Source organism: Festucalex cinctus, chromosome 1 (genome assembly GCF_051991245.1).
Source record: "Festucalex cinctus isolate MCC-2025b chromosome 1, RoL_Fcin_1.0, whole genome shotgun sequence".
NCBI lineage: Eukaryota > Metazoa > Chordata > Actinopteri > Syngnathiformes > Syngnathidae > Festucalex > Festucalex cinctus.
Window position 1 is genome coordinate 58,657,695 of NC_135411.1, and position 16,727 is coordinate 58,674,421.

The following is a 16,727-nucleotide window of genomic DNA, read 5'->3' on the forward strand; positions in this document are numbered from 1 at the left end:
AGCATTGACAATCCATGTACATGTCCGCGCGTGGTGTCGAGTCTCGCCCTGAGTGACGTCATGCAGCATTGCAGCCGAAAAATTCAGCCTTCGTCCCTTGGGTTATGCAAACATACTACCCCGAGCAAAATGTATGGAATCACCAGTCTTGGACGAGCACTCAGACGTTTTAATCTGTAGATCAAACTCGGATAAAAAGCATGAAACAGTCGTAAGGTCATTCCAAAGTGCAACATCTTGGCTTTCAGAAACACTCAAAGAAATGAAGAAAAAAACACTGTGCTGGTCGGTAAATGTTACTTTTATAGAGCAAGTACGGGGAAATGAATAAGTAATCACTGCATCCTGAGGAAAAAAATATGGAATCATGAAAAACAAACACAAAACAATAAAAACATCTCTTAGTAATTAGTTGCACCACCTCTGGCTTTTATGACAGCTTGCAGTCTCTGAGGCATGGACTTGATGAGTGACAAACAGTATTCTTCATCTATCTGGTGCCAACTCTCTTTGATTGCAGTTGCCAGATCATCTTTGCAGGTCGGAGACTTGCTGTGGACCTTTTTTTTTTTTTTTTTTTAAATTTCCACCACAGGTTTTCAATTGGGTTGAGATCTGGGCTATTTGCAGGCCATAACATTGACCGGATGCGTCTGACTCATCACTGAAGATAACCTTCATCCAGTCATCCACAGTCCATGATTGCCTCTCCTGAGCCCATTGCAGTCTTGTTCTTTTTTGTTTAAGCGTCAATGATGGTTTCCTTTTAGCTTTCCTGTATGTAAATCCAATTTCCTTTAAGCGATTTTGCACAGTTCTGTCACATACATTGACTCCAGCTTCCTTCCATTTCTTCTTCATTTGTCTTGTGCATTTTCTGTTTTCAAGACATATGGCCTTTAGTTGTTTGTCTTGACGCTTAGATGTCTTCCTTGGTCTACCAGTAGTACGCTTGAATTGAACAATCTACCCATGCGGTTTGTACTTGGTCCAGATCTTCGATACAGCTGACTGTGAACAGCCCACATCTTTGGCAACCATACGTGTAGCGTTACCTTCTTCAACAAGTTTGATAATCCTGTCTTTGGTCTCAAGAGACATCTCCCTTGTTGGAGCCATGATTCTTGCCAATCCACTTGGTCCAGCAGCCCTCCAAGGTGTGATAACTGCACCGTTTTTAACTGCTAACGAGCAGATGTAATTTGAGGCAGGTGCCCAATTAAGGAAAAGAAATTGACTGGGTGTGTCCTTATTTCCTGCTCAAAATTGTGTGATTCCACATTTATTTTCCTCAGAATGGAGTGATTCAATATTTGCCTGCACTTGCTCTATAAAAGTAACATTTACTGACCAGCACAATGTTTTTTTCTTCATTTCTTTTAGTGTTTCTGAAGGCCAAGATGTTGCACTTGGGAATGACCTTACGACTGTTTCATGCTTTTTATCTGAGTTTGATCTACAGAATAAAACGTCTGCGTGCTCGTCCAAGACTGGTGATTCCATACTTTTTGCTAGGGGTTGTAATCACACTGAACACAAGACTTTTAATTCAATTTTTTTATTATGGTTGTGCATCATACTGACAGGTGTTTCTGAGATTTTGTCTCTTATTGAGGCGGACCAACTCATTTTCATCACAGGCCACAAAGCAGTTCCTGATACTTTGTGTTGTGGAATGCACTGTTGCAACGGGATTGATAAATACCCCTGGAACTAAAACATAAACAAGTTTCCATAACCCAAACACAAGTTCTTCTACAGTCCAAAAGTGTTTCAGGTTAAACAATTATAGCACAGCTCTTAAAAAAATACGTTTGGGCAAACAGCAGGACAAAAACAAAGGAAAGAAAGTGACATCTAATTTTATTGAAAATAAAATAACATTTTAAAAAGCTGCTGCAGATACAGCGGGCAAGAATTACGAAATGATGTACACTTCAAAGAGACTGGCCACTGAGTGCATACGGTAGAAGATTCCGAAAGGGAGTCCGATGTTGACGATGGCCGTCCACATGGTGAACTTGTAAAACTTCATCTCCACGTTGTGGTCAAACTGAGGCCGAGCCCCAAAGGCAGGCATGATCCACAGCTGCAAAGGCAACAACAAGCAACGTTCAACCTAAATGTCCATTATGTCAATGATTCTCAGTGTGGTGGCGTGGACATCCTCTAGTGGCACACCAAAGAATCACTGAATTAAATGTTGAGCATTGATAGCTACAGCGGCCTAAACTTCTTTTTAATTCAGTTAGCACATCAAAACCAAACTTTTATTTTTATTTTATTTTTTTATCCGAGTACTCAATATTTAGTAGCTGCACCAGGAAAGTTTTAAAAGTGGGGAGAGGAGAAAAACAACTTTATTAGTGCTGTCAAAGTTAAAGCGTTAATCACAAAAATATTATTGCATTAAAGCAGATTAATCACACTATAATTTTGAACACAGATCCTGACAGCGGCTGGTTACGTTTAAAAGTAGCACGTGTTTGAGCAATAAACATAACTACATGCATTAAAGTAACCTTTTCATAAATATTTGTGTATGAGATTCAGAATGTGAACATGTCAAACTATTGGGGTCATTTTTTTTTCCATATGAATTAATAAAAAAAATTAACTGATTAGAAAAAGAGGAGGATGAGCATGTGCAGTTGACGAAATTTTTTAAGATGCCTTTAAAACATTAAATATAGAAAAAGTTAACACTTCAAATTTGTCGGGCAAGAATGTCGCTAAAAAGCCTTTCTAATTAAGCGATTAATCATGATTAATCAAAATTCTAAGACGTGAAAAACTGTTTAAAAAATTGTATCGTTTGACTTTATATGTTCTAGCAAACTTATTATGGGAAGGTATGTATGTAGCCGCACGATCACCGAATGGATCACAAAGTGCTGGGTAACACTGTTGAACTTACAATGATGTTAGCGAGCATCAGAAAGGCGCACACTTCCTTCAGCACTCTCCTCTTCCAGTTTGGTGGCATGGCTGCCATCATCCTGCACCTCGATGTCTGCGTTGTGACGCCGCTGGCCTCGCCACGCTCCTGGAAGACGCCGGCGTTGGTGTGCAGGGAGTCTTCCCGCATGACGTGGAAGGGCTCGCGGTGGAGGCCCTCGATGATGAAGTAGTTCTGCAGGCACAGCTGCAGCAGCATGAGGACGGCCCACGACAAGTTGAGGGCATCCAGGTGGTCGCCAGGCCCCGTGACGGCCGCCGCCACCACGGAGAAGTAGCTGATGATGAACTGGCCCATGGAGGCCCCCACCAGCAACCGCACGTCCAGGCTGCGGGCGGGGTTCTTCTCGGACACGTGCTGGCGGCGGTCCAGCCTGTAGACCACGCAGCCGGCGGCGGCGGAGACGCACATGAGGCTGACGATGACGATGTTCACGGCAAAATGGATGAGCAGGGCGTGCCGGCGCACGGCTTCGTCCTCAAAGGTGATCTCCACTTCATACACTACGAAGGTCACCACGCCCACCACGAGCAGCAGGAAGCCCAGTGCAGGGCCCGCCAGCACCTCCTTGGGACGGAACTTGGCCCTGCGGTGGCCGTGGTCGGCTGCCAGGCGGCCCACGTTTTGCCACATGACGTAGGCCATGGCTGAGGCAAAGAGGCTGTACTCGATGTTGAAGGGGTACAGGTAGTAAAAGGCCTCCTTGAAGGTGCTGCACGCAGAGTGACTGCAGCTGCACTTGGCCACTTGGTCGTAACTGTCTACACATGAAGACAAAGACTGATGCAGCACATGACCACTTCGCCACATGGGATACATCGTGTGCAACTGATAAACATATGCACAGCATATACTGTATACGTAACAAAATTAAAATGTAAAAAAAAAAAAAAAAAGGTATTAACGAAAAATTATTTTTGAAAAGAAACTGAAACTTCATCTTAGGTTTATAAAATTAAAAGTAACTAATGTATCGTGAAAATGACCTTCTCTCAGGGTCCATTTTAGGGATAGACTGATTATCGTCCGGGCCTATTATCGGTGCCAATATTTGGCATTTTCACAAATATCAGCATCTGCCTTTTTACTACAGTTAACTCTTGCAAACATAGCAAATTTTGAGTTTCCATCAGGAATTGCAAATTGTTTACAGACAATTTTTACTTGTCGCAAATAAATTTTAAACGTGTGCAAACAAATTGTCACTCTGCGAAGATCTTCTGAAATTTTCCCAAACCCTGAAGAAAACCACAAATTAGTTACATTCACATGCATTTGTTGCTCACTGAGATACATTCATGTATTTAAATTTCCACGTTATAAAAGATGATGCTGACACCAGGAAATCCCTCCACTTTATATTAAAAAAAAATGATTCTATAGACATTTTTTTAAACTTTATTTACAGTATAACACTTTAGAGAGCTATTTACTTGCTTAGTTTTTTTATTTTTTATTTAGCTTAACATGCTGATGACCCTGAAAGCTCCCTGCAATGTTTGTTAGAATTTTTAAACAACGCTCTCTATTCTTTTTAAAATTATTGGTAATAGAATGCAACAGGTGGCATAAAAACACAGAAAACGTATTATTTATAATATTATTATTATACACCAATACTTTCTCTTTTACTGCAAAAGAATATCGACTTGAAATATCGGTTATCAGCCTCCATGACTACTTATAATCGGTATTGGTCCTTATCCATTTCGCTACTGCTTTACGTCCGTACTCAAAAAGGAAGGTCACACAACATTTAGAGCAGAGGTCACCAAATAGCAGACTGCGGTCCTGATCTGGACCCCGAGACCCTTTCATCCGGACCTCCAAGAATATGTACTTTGGGTGAGGTATAAGTTTTACAGATAAGATGATTTTTGAATAGGCACGCACAAGGGCAGCTATGCTTGAGCCGGGGTCCTTTGACAGAGCCAAGATCCGGTAAGCTCACAAACTTTTTTGTTTTTCGGGTTACACGCACGCGGTTGGGTGTTTTTTACATGTCTGGACCCGGTCAATTAGGCTGATTGGGTTAGTGCAGCGGTGTTAGCTCAGGGGCCGCATGGAGGAAAATAACGATATATATATAACTTAAAAACGATTGCAGTCATTTACACGCAGATTTTTGTGTACCAGCCCTAAATGATGGAGCTCAACTGTAATCATAGTGTTAATGATGTTATGTGACGTTAATCCTTGTCATATCTATTTATGTTACCAGTAATTGAATTTGTGTCGTTTAACACGTTTATGTCGGTGTATGATTACAAAAGAAAATAAATTAAACCGTAGTTTAAGTTGTGTGTAAAATAATGACATCCAGGATGACGATTCCCCGAACAAGTTGCATTGCTCATCTGAGGACTGCTTGTGAAATTACAAATGTATGTTTTGATTGTGGCCGGCTGATTAATTGGTCCGACAATAAATAAATTAATTAATTAATAAATAAATAAATATATTCGCGGGCCAGATTAAAACCCTTTGCGGGCCTGATCCGGCCCGCGGGGCATATGTTTGACACCCCTGGGTTAGTGGATCTCTTGCAAATTTAGTTGGGGACCCCTGCTTTAGAGAATTGTAGGTTACTATGTTCTACAATATTTAGTGACTTTTTTTTTTTTTTAATACTGCACTTCACAAATATTGCATATATTTAAAAAATTTAAAAAGTCAAAACGAAACAAACAAAAAATGCTAGCTATTATACAAGTAGTCTGATGTAGTGTATAATTGTTTTGTTTTTAACCACCGCTTTATGGTTCATTGTTGAGTTTCCCGAAAGGTGTTCAATACAATAAATAAATAAAATTAGCACTAACATCTGAGTGGGGTCCACTTTTCAAGGTTATAGACAACCTAATAACATGGATACCTCTGTACATCTTGGGTGAAATGCTGACGTTCAGATCAGGAGCGTCCGTCTGGTGAATTGACTCCTCGGTGACGGTCGCCATCCACACCACCAAGTTAGTGGAGAGCATGAGCATGAGGCCGCACCTGATGAGGGAAAGAACGACAAATGAGGAGACTCTTGTAATGGCAACAGATCACTTTGGGGACAGAACGCTGCAAGTATGGCATTCGTACCGAGTCACATTTGTGTGCAGCTGCACGCAATCCTTTGCGTGGACCCACAGGAAGTAAGTCTGAAAAAGTAGCAGTTAGACCAGTTAAAAAAAAAAAAAAAAAAAAAAAAAAAAAAAAAAAAAAAAAAAAAAAAAGAACAGAAACTTATTAGAATAAGGCTTTTTGATTAACATAGAAGAGTGGCTTGGAATGTTTTTTGTCACTTGACATATCCAAAGATTACTTCAAAACAAACCATTTAAGTCCAGGAAACACTCCTAAAACTGTTGTGTTCTCTTGTCCCTTCTTCTTGATGAACAACTTGCATATCACATCTAGATTAAATGGATTTGACTGTCAAAACTCACACAACCTGGTACAAAAACCTTTTAAGTCCACTCGTTAAAAAGGAAAACGTGACCTACATGACTCGGCACAAATGACACCACGCTCTTTTCGCAAGGTTTACATTCTAGGCCAAACCCTCAATGGTATTATTTACAGTACTATATTAAAGTTTCATGCGTTCACGAGGGATCGCCTTCTACACCATAGTAACTATAACTGTGATTGCGCCTTTAAAAAAAAGCTCTTCTCTGTTGAGTGACTTGGAAGCAAATCTAAAGACATAGCGTTGCCTGGCGACTTCCTAGCTATTGCATTAGCCACTGTTGTGTACAGTGACAGTAGCAGCTGAGGCTGCGAACAATTTTGCTAAAGTACTTTTTTTATTACTTGAATTTTGAATAAAGTTACTTAAAGAGCACCAGTTTCCATCTGACCTCTTTCTATACCACTTGTTATGAATTACAATTTGCTCTAAGTAGCAGTGGTAGGCTATAGTCTATTAGCCCATATTTACTTCATCATAGCAAAAAAAAAAATTCAAAATAAAAAAAATAAATAAAAAAAATAAATAAAAAACATAGCAGGGTCTCAAAGAAATTATAGTAATGGGACAAAGGCTTTGATCATTCACGTCATCCTTCAACACGTTCCATTTCAGCACATCAGTCATGTTTCATTGAAATTTGCTACATAGGGCGCCCCATTGAAAAGAGATACAATGCTGCCATCTGCTGGCAATAGTTAATGGGTTCACAAGCCCAATGACAAGGCAGCGCTGTACAAAACGTTGCATTGCCCATTGAGAAACAAAACGATATATTTTTTTTTTTTTTTTTTTTTAAACAGTCAACATCGTATAACGTCTATGGCGGCATTCATTAGAATTTTACCATACGTCATTAAACGTTTTTAGCGGTCAAAGAGTTGAGGTCAAAGAGTTGTAACCTGGGTGAATAAAAACACTGCTTGCACAGCAGGGAAGGCCACTTTGACAGCAGAGTCACAGTGAAGGTAACCGATGTAGTTGGCCATCTTGAAGATATCCATGAGCAGACTGAGCAGGCCAAACAGCACAAGTCCAGCTAAAAAATATGGATACATAATCATAATTAAGTCATTAAATGAACTTAAATCAATTATACAAATATCTATATAGCAATTTGGGATGATACCTCGGAGCCACACTGGCCCCGCGTGGCTGTCCTGTGTTATGAAGTCTTTGTTGTTGCGGTAGGTGACTGTGGTGTAAAAGAGCATCCAGAGCATGGTGAGGGCGAGGAGGACAATGAGCAAGATCTGACGGTGCACGGCCGTGACGGCAACGCTGTTGAAGGCGCTGCTGCTGACCAGCGCGCAGCCCAGGATCAGGACGTTGATGCACACAATGCCCGACAGGAGCCAGCCGCCACCGTGGTGGCCGCGCTCGGCCACCGCCTCCACGTGGTGCACGTCGGCTGGGGCCACCTCCATGTCGTGCAAGTGCTGGATATTCCCCATTTCGGCGGCAGTTTCGATGTTAGACGGGTGGGCCTCTGTGTCGCTGTTTGTGGTTTTCCTGTATGATCGTATGTTCTCATTAGCACCAAGCAAAATTGCAGACTAAATATTTTTGTTTAAAGGAGGATAGCTTTTCATCAAAAGACCCTCATTTCCCAGCTGCTTCCCATGGAAATTTTCCAATTGGGATTTTTTTTTATCCAAAATTCCCACATCTGACCATCCCACGGAAATTCACAAGAATTTTTCTACCCCTTTGCAACACGAAAAACAATAAAGTTAGGGTCTTTTATATGCTCCCTTTCTGATGAATGGTGGTGGTCTCAAGATGGGCTTTCTGATAGGCGCTGACAATATAAAGCAGGGTTCCCCAATATCCAGTCCTCGAGGGCCGGAGTCCTGCAAGTTTTCCATTTTTCCACCTACCAACACACCTGATACTAAAGATAAGGATCGCTATCAGGCACGCTGATGAGCTCATTATATGAATCAGGTGTGTTGGGCAAATAAATGGAAAACCTGCAGGACTGCGGCCCTGGAGGACTGGAATTGGGGAACCCTGATATAAAGGGAAGGGAAATCTAAACCACTTTGCGTTCACATTAGGCATGTGATGAATAGACCAATACAGGAATTGAATCTTTCAAATAAAAGAATTGAGAAGGTATTACAATACAAGGCTTAAATTTGAGCAATTTTAATGACACAATGTAAACACTATTTGGTATCAATCCAGTTTGCTTAAAAATTAAAGTAGTAGTCCGAGGTATCCCTTTTTGTTGTATGCACTGAGGGCCAATAATGCCTAAAGCAAATCAGCAAATGATTTCAATTTAACTTCCAACCTGAATTCAAAGAGTTCACTGTTCACACTCATTTGAAATTCTACTATTTTGTTTTTTTACCCAATGTCACTTACTTGGTGTGAAAAGAAATTTGACAAGGTTTTGAGTGCACCTAAATTTCAGTCTATGTCGGGTATAGAATCTTGATTATGGAGTGTCTTTCCCCAATTCCCACAAGTATATGAGCTTTTTGATCAAATAAACAGGCCCAGGTTTTATAATAAAGTAAATTTGTGAGACGAAATCATAATTCTACTATGCAGCACATACTTTTGTGAGGTTTTCAGATGTAAAATATGGGCCTTGCCCCAACACCTGCCCTGACCAGCCTAATGAGATTGAATACGCTGTATCTAAATTCTGCCTTAAACTCAGTCAAGGAGGATCGAGCTTTATTAACAATATGTTAATTACAATTAGCATTGATAGGCGTCGCCTTACCTCGTAAACAATAAGTTGCAGGTCCTTAGCATCTTTTGCGCCACAGTTCTCATGATGTATTTTTATTTTAGCCTTCACGCAATAAAAATAATATACAAAAAAAAAAACAACAACAACTCTTACATCAGTTGTTACACAGACGCCAACTTTTTTTTCCCCTTAAAAAAAATAAATTATTTTTGACATGGTTCCTGGGAGACACGAAGAGAGAAAGAAAAGACGTCTGGCCGTACTCCGGGATCGATACGCTCCGACCACCAGGTGCGATTAGTTTCAACTGATTACAAGTCGTCACTTCCGGCTTGACCGTAAACCTTTTTTTTTTCCCCCTTCTTTTGTTTTTTAAAGTGTATCCCATTCCATCAACCTACCATCTAGCTATAATAAGAATATATATATATATATATATATATATATATATATATATATATATATATATATATATATATATATATATATATATATATATATATATATATATATATATGTGTGTGTGTGTATATATATATATATATATATATATATATATATATATATATATATATATATATATATATATATATATACACACACACATATATATATATATATATATATATATATATATATATATATATACACACACACACATATATATATATATATATATATATATATATATATATATATATATATATATATATACACACACACATATATATATATATATATATATATATAATTCTTTTAATCTTTTCGAGATACAGGGTTCCTCTGTTCCGACATACGCGGAGTCAGGATTACGAACATCTCGTCATCAGAGACAGTCCAAATTAGAATTTGTTGTATGCATTTATTATTATTTATTATGTCTATATCAATTAGTTTGATTGCTCTCTGAGAAACACCCATATATATATATATATATATATATATATATATATATATATATATATATATATATATATATATATATATATATATATATATATATATATATATAATATGTTATATATATAACATATCAGCTGTCAGCTGAGGATGCGAGCTAATCCATGCACCCAACAGAACTCAATGCAGCTCTGCCTAGGCTTTGACATGATAGCAGGGGCATCACACTCATGTGGAATGTGGATGTTTCTGTGTCATAGTGGTTCAGACAGTTTCGTCTGACCATCACTAGAAAGTAGCTCTGGATCTTCACCCAACATGGCTGATTAAGACATGGACGTGAAGAAACATATTATATAAATAAGCTCAACTGTTACATCACAGTGGGTGGATGTGAACAATGGCTCACTCTCAGACAAGTTCAGAAATAGGTAGATAAAGGATTCTTTACAAACCAATACAAAAGTACATTTTCTATGTTCTGCTTTCATAATGGCAGGAAGCATCATTTTGTATTAACCAGACAAACTACATTCTCCTTCTTTGAGAGCCATGCAATGAGATACAATGGCTCAATAAAATCAGCATTGTATTTGTGCAGCAGCCTCATGGACCCGCTCACGTGGTAAAACAACACATGGGCGGCACAGAAGTCAACGTAAACGCCGATTCTTGTCACGTCCTGAGCCTCCAATGGCGTTTCCACACCGGCGTGCCAGGCGGACACACCTCGACTGGTCCTCCCGATGCACCATGAAAAGTCATTGGCGGTGATGCAGCCGGCGTTTTCTTGGCCCTTGCGCTCGATGCTCTTGTAGGTGACGCCCACATGAGCCCCCTCGCCACTCAGCTCCGCCTCTGCGTAGTGGCGACCCTCGTAAATGCTCTGTGATGTCATCGCCTGGCGCCAATGGTCGAAGCGATCGGGATGGTCCACGTAACTGTGCTGCCATGGGCTGGTGTTGGTCACCTTCAGGTTGTCCGCTGTTAGGCGCAGGAAGTTATGGACCGTGTCCGGGTCAAATGTCAAATTCTTTGCATCTGAAGGGGAAAACACGTTGATATAATTAAATATATATATATATATATATATATATATATATATATACATACTACTCGCCAATATTTTTGCTTTCATTCAGCCGATATTTTGCTTTAAATTGCAAGCATAAACTTGACGAGCACTATTCAACTCACTCACGATAAGCAGAACTTTGGCAAAAGCCAAAAAATTAGCAATTTTTCAAAAAAGTCTTTGAGCTGGTTTTTTTTTGCCACTCCCAGTTGAAGTTAACTGAAAAGAAAGCAACAACAAAACTATATAACGAGAGCTGCACATTTTACATTAAAATAACACATGGTCTAGCCTTAACTCTAGTAGCTTAATGCTAATGTTAACATATAATTGGAAATGTATAAATAACTTTTCAAACAACTGATAATTGAACACAAACATTGCAGCAACTCATTTAAAATTTCAATGTAACAGACACAGGCATGCATTCTTTATCCTCCGCGAGGAGCTAAGATGAGCTGAGACTTCTATACTGTAGACATCCATGTGCAGTATATCTGTCTGGCTGTCCTATGCTGCTCCCCAGTGGCCAAGAAGGGCAGCAGCACAAACACCATTTAATTGATGCGAAGTGTGGAGAAACATGGTTAATTAATTTTTAATTCTACTGCATTACGTCATTACTTAAAGTACCATATTATAGTGTGTTAATTTTTCTCATTAAAAAAAACACACATTCCAAAAGTGTCATGTTTTGGTTCTATTTAGGGTGGGTTTTGCTTTGCTTTTGTTGGGTTTTTAGTTTGTCATGTTTTGATTTCCTGTTTTTTCCTAGTATCGTTAAGCCTTTCCATGTCCACCTGTGTTTTCCTGCCCATCCTCATGTTCCATCCAATCAGCAACCCCTTCCACTTGTGTCTTGCCCAGCTGTGTCTCGTCGTGTGTAATTAGTGTGTGTATTTAGTTATCGGTTTTTGTGTCAGTGTTTGTCGGTTCATTATTCTTGTTTCCCCACGTTCATGTTGCCAGTGTTTTCGTCTGCTCCTGTATAGTTTTCCCTCTGGTATTTTTGTATTCGTTGTCACCAAGCCCTGTTTGCTACTTTGGTTTTGTTGGATTAAATTTTACTTCTTTTTTCGCACCTCTGCCTCCCTGACTCGTCCGCCTCCTTCATTTGGGTCCACCACCACACTTCCGCGTTCACGACAAAAAGTGTCTTTTTAAAAAAAAAAAAATTATTTTATTTATTTATTTATTTTTTTAGGCAGATGGAACAAATTATTGGCATTTCCATTCATTTCAAAGGGGAAAGATGACTTTAGATATGATCTTTATGTATGAGGTATTTATTATATATTTAAATATATTCAAGGAGATTTTTTTTTTACATTTTAAAAAGTCTTCTGAGTTCTTCGGATCAGGCAACAAAACTTGTGGGGTCTGGGGTTGGCTGCCTGGTTGATAGATAAATACAAAACACAACAGTTAATCCACAGAGAGGATGAAGAAGAACCACACTTCCCCTTCGCATCACACCTGGAGAAATGGCACTGAGCTTCTCATGGTAGGTGGTGAGAATCAAGTCACACAGCTCTTGTGTGACACTGGCTACAACCAGGACGTAAGAGTTCACATGGTCCACACGAGTCACGCTGACATTGGGCAAGCAAACATCAGCCGCGCCCTCTTTCCACTGCGAGTATTCCTACAACAAAACAAAGGATGCTGTGACCATAATACCATATTTATTAAAGACTTTTCCTCTATGAGCCTTTTTGTTCCATAATGCTCAAATCTGTGTACGCTGTCAACCTTTGAGATTGTGTAAGGAGCCCTAATCCCTCAATTATATAACTCGTCTGGCGCTGACCTGCAGGAAGGAGACGTCGCACTCGCTTCGCGCCACTTTGTTCATCCTCGCCAAGGTTTTACTCAGCTCCGCCTTCCTCTGCTTCAGGTGAGCCTCCATGCCCTCCGCCTGGCGCAACGCTCGCCTCCGCTCTGCCTCCAGCCGCTCTGCCGCCTGCTTCCTGGCCTCCACCACCGCCTCCTGCAGCTTGGAGAAGTGCTGATCCACCTGAGCAGACACCTCTTGCACCACAGACTGGAGAGCAAGCCGTTAAAAAAAAGGGTTTAGACTGGAGGCGAGGGTGGGCATATTTTGTGCTCAATTTGATTTTGGAAATTGACAGATGTACTGGGTCCTTTTGTGATAACACAAACAAACAAAAAAGTTCAAATGTAGCCTAGAGCACATGCAAAATAGGATAACCCCAAACCCGAGTTTCTTGTCATCGTTTTAGGTCACGTCAGCAGTAGTCGCTCGCTTTTTGCCAGCTGGATGTACGCTGATGCCTCTTGTTCATAATCATTATGAAAAAGTATACATCAACGGTTTGTGACATTGTGATGAAGTCTTGTGAACTCACCAAGACCAAGACTTTATAGGAGTCGAGAGACCAAGACCAAGACAAGTCGAGACCATGACAAGACCAAGACGAAGGCAAACCCAGACCAAGACAAGACCATGACAAGTCAAGACCGTGACAAGAACAAGAACATAAAAATCTACTTAAAAATATATATGACAAGGTTGAACAGTTAATGTGCATTCTATCTTAATTTAAATGCTATTTTAAATACATTTGACAGCCAAAACACTGTATTTAAATCTTTCAAAGCACATCAAGCAGGAGTCTCAAATCTAAATTAGTTGTTCAAATTATAGCAAAAAAAATAAATCCTTGTATTAATTTTAAATGAAGAGCCATTTATTTGATTTGACATAAACTATAACCAAAGTATTATAACTCCTTGTTAAATAATATATCTAGAAATGTTCACCTCAGAAAGACATTACTTTGACTCGTGTTACTTACACTTACCGCAAGTTCGCCTACTGTACGTTTCTGTTTTCTTTGCCAACAGAAGTGTGATGCTTTCCTTCACATTTCAGTGAGATGAATACTGCAGAATTTCCATTTTGTTTACCATTCAGTTAGCGGACGTGTCATGCTCCAGACTCTCCTCGCTCAGTTTCATACTCAGATTTGGCACCTTTCACTTACGGCCAGTGTGAGACCAAGACTAGACAAATATTTTCAAGATTCACGCCCGAGATAAGACAAAGACCTTCGAAATATGGTCTCGAGAAAGGTCTCAAAACAAAGCCAAGTCTTGAGTGCGACAACATTGCAATGTGATAGTGGTGGTCTTACCGTAAGAGGTGAGTCCTTACCTTACTTACATTACAAAAAAAGAGCAAACAACTTACAAAGCAATATATATGAATAAAAATACCTTGCTTGAAGGCATTTCTTTCAGCAATTTTTAGGTGACATTAAAAAATAGATTTATTCGATCGGCGAATTACAGATAATAATGAATTAATCTCTCAATCTTTTTTTTTTTTTTAATCTCTTGACTATTACCTTCATGTTTTCGTTGTTGCTCCGCAGCTTCTCCATTGCTTTGTCTGTGGCCGCAATGCTCCGATTTATCTCCTCATGCTTTTTCTGCAACTCATCCTGGAACAAAGTACAGACAAAGTGTTAACTTGGCATTATACAAGGACAATGTCTGAGTCACTCACAACCTGAGTGAGCTAACTCAATTTTTGTCATCTTTAGTTAATTGCAGAAATAAAGATAACAGGTCTTTCAGATGAACACGGGCCTGGATCAGTTTTGACAAACGGGAGCAGCTATTATTGCACAGAGTACTTTTTCTCTCTCTTTTGCTTAGGTGTCATTGCATATGCATGTTAGTATAAATTAATGAATTTATTGTCTTTTATTAATTCTATTATTATTATTGATAGATTTGACGGATGTTTGGACAACTACTGTACAAAGGTTTTGTGTAAGAAAATGGTGTTAGCCCACACTAGTTCTTGGATTTAAATAAAACAAACACACATGGAGTTAGCCCAATCTAGCTCTTATCAAAAAAAGACAAAATAGTTAGCCCACTTTTATTCTTAGTTAAAATAAAAGACAAAATGGAGTTAGCCAACTCTAATTCTCAGCCAGGAAAAAGGCAAACTGGAGTTAGCCCACTATAGTGCTGTTAAAAAAAATAGTTAGCCCACTTCTCAATTTAAAGAAAAGATAAAATGGAGTTAGCCAACTTAAGTTCTCAGCTAAAAACAAAAAAAAAGTTAGCCCACTCTAGTTCTCAGTTTGAAAAAGACACACAGTCGTTTTCAGCAGTTCAGTTTGCAAACGTAAAGGTAACTGCATTCACACCTCAATCTGAGCCCTTGCCTCCTCCAAAAACATAGTGGCATGATCTTGGTGCCCCTGACCGCAGCAGTCAGAGCACAGGCAGCATCCGTCCGTCAGGCAGAAGCGCTCCAGCGGAAGACGATGGACATCGCATGTGCGCGCATCCACGTGACGCAGAGGCTCCACCAGACGGTGGCTCCGGAACTTGGCGTTCTCGAGGTGAGGTCTGAGGTGATCCTCGCAGAAGGATACCAGGCAAGTCAGGCAGGATTTGACTGCCTTGCCCGGCTCACCCATGCACGTATCGCAGGGGACGGTGGGCTCCTCCTGGCTGTTACTTCCACTTGTCGCCATGTTTGTCATCGTCCTTCATCCGAGTCAACTTTTTTTTCCTTGAGAACTTCAAAAGTCCCTTCTGAGTGTGAAAGGAAATACTTGCAAACCACGCCCAATGTATTGTTGTCTCATTTTACATTCCTCTCTTGAGTCTTCGCTTTGCCTCACTAATCTAAACAGACACGCACAATCCAAAGAGATAAAAGAAAGGAAATGAGGAGTGGATGCCGATCCATGCCTAGAGAATTAACTTCCTGTTGGTCATTTTACTTCAAATGTGTATGTTAGTCTGGATGTTTCGTTTTTTAAATGCATCATGGCTTTTTAAGGAGCCTTTTTGAAGGAGGTAGTGTTTTCTTTTGATACTATACGGACTATGGTGATGCGCGTCTTTTGCAAAAATGTTTTTAGGTTCAACATGATTAAATATGACTTACTCACTACACTATATTGAACTCCAATTTTTACAGTACACTCCAAAAAGTAAGGCCAATTCCCAGGATCTTATTTCAAATGTTTACAACAAGAAGATTTCACATTACTATCATGATTTAAACAATAAATCACAATGAACATCTACATTTGGGTATTGCCTCTGAAGATTACATTTTCAGTTTGAGATATAACCAACATGAAAGCCACAGAGATGTCTAAGATTAAAATTTGGTCTCGTCTCACATTGATCATGTTTTCAGTTCACAGTAAAAATAAATGAATTGGTTTCACTGTGTCAGTACTTATTGAGAGGAGTGTAAAGGCCCTTTTTCGGCACAGGACTGTATCATTTCTTATTTTGGATTCTGGGGTGGTGGTTATGGCAAGATTAAAAGAGAAAAAGAGAAAATAAATTGCTCCCGATGAATGACACAATGGCATTTGTCCGTTTGTAAGCTTGATGGCAGGTTTCTTCATGGAGATTGACATCATACCTTACAAATAGCCAAAAAGGACCGTACCATCTGCATTCTGGGGCAGAGGGTACCATGGTGACTGAAAGAAAATAATTTTGATACACACCTTTGGACCTGGATCTGCACCAATTTTCAAGAGCTTATTCCTTGGCAGAAGTATCGTACAAATTTCTTTTGTGCTACATAAACCTGCAAACAAACAAACCACAA

At 39.6% G+C, this 16,727-nt stretch overlaps 2 protein-coding genes and 1 long non-coding RNA gene across 3 annotated transcripts in view; all 3 read right to left on the minus strand.

Moving 5' to 3' along the window:
* LOC144002387 (uncharacterized) overlaps positions 1–16,727 on the minus strand; it is a 258,898-nt gene that overhangs the window by 56,668 nt on the left and 185,503 nt on the right. The gene's annotated exons all lie outside the window — the stretch shown is intronic.
* Positions 1,847–9,455, minus strand: LOC144002259 (proton channel OTOP2-like). The gene is made up of 7 exons (XM_077497322.1): positions 9,160–9,455; positions 7,549–7,931; positions 7,322–7,458; positions 6,050–6,108; positions 5,835–5,959; positions 2,918–3,720; positions 1,847–2,089 (listed from the first exon to the last, which is right to left on the minus strand). The coding sequence occupies exons 1-7, from the start codon at positions 9,210–9,212 to the stop codon at positions 1,919–1,921; spliced, it is 1,731 nt and encodes a 576-aa protein (XP_077353448.1). The 5' UTR covers positions 9,213–9,455; the 3' UTR covers positions 1,847–1,918.
* LOC144002365 (tripartite motif-containing protein 16-like) lies at positions 10,179–16,028 on the minus strand. The gene is made up of 6 exons (XM_077497570.1): positions 15,292–16,028; positions 14,476–14,571; positions 12,915–13,148; positions 12,581–12,749; positions 12,433–12,498; positions 10,179–11,070 (listed from the first exon to the last, which is right to left on the minus strand). The coding sequence occupies exons 1-6, from the start codon at positions 15,631–15,633 to the stop codon at positions 10,535–10,537; spliced, it is 1,443 nt and encodes a 480-aa protein (XP_077353696.1). The 5' UTR covers positions 15,634–16,028; the 3' UTR covers positions 10,179–10,534.

Coding starts and splice junctions, on each gene's coding strand:
- LOC144002365 (XM_077497570.1), bottom strand. CDS start 15,633: ATGACAAACATGGCGACAAGTGGAAGTAACAGCCAGGAGGAGCCCACC. Junction 13,149..14,475: donor GCAACAACGAAAACATGAAG/GTAATAGTCAAG, acceptor CTTGCTCTCCAG/TCTGTGGTGCAAGAGGTGTC. Junction 12,499..12,580: donor GCTCAGTGCCATTTCTCCAG/GTGTGATGCGAA, acceptor TCTATCAACCAG/GCAGCCAACCCCAGACCCCA.
- LOC144002259 (XM_077497322.1), bottom strand. CDS start 9,212: ATGAGAACTGTGGCGCAAAAGATGCTAAGGACCTGCAACTTATTGTTT. Junction 5,960..6,049: donor CTGCACACAAATGTGACTCG/GTACGAATGCCA, acceptor TTCCCTCATCAG/GTGCGGCCTCATGCTCATGC. Junction 2,090..2,917: donor TGATGCTCGCTAACATCATT/GTAAGTTCAACA, acceptor TTGCCTTTGCAG/CTGTGGATCATGCCTGCCTT.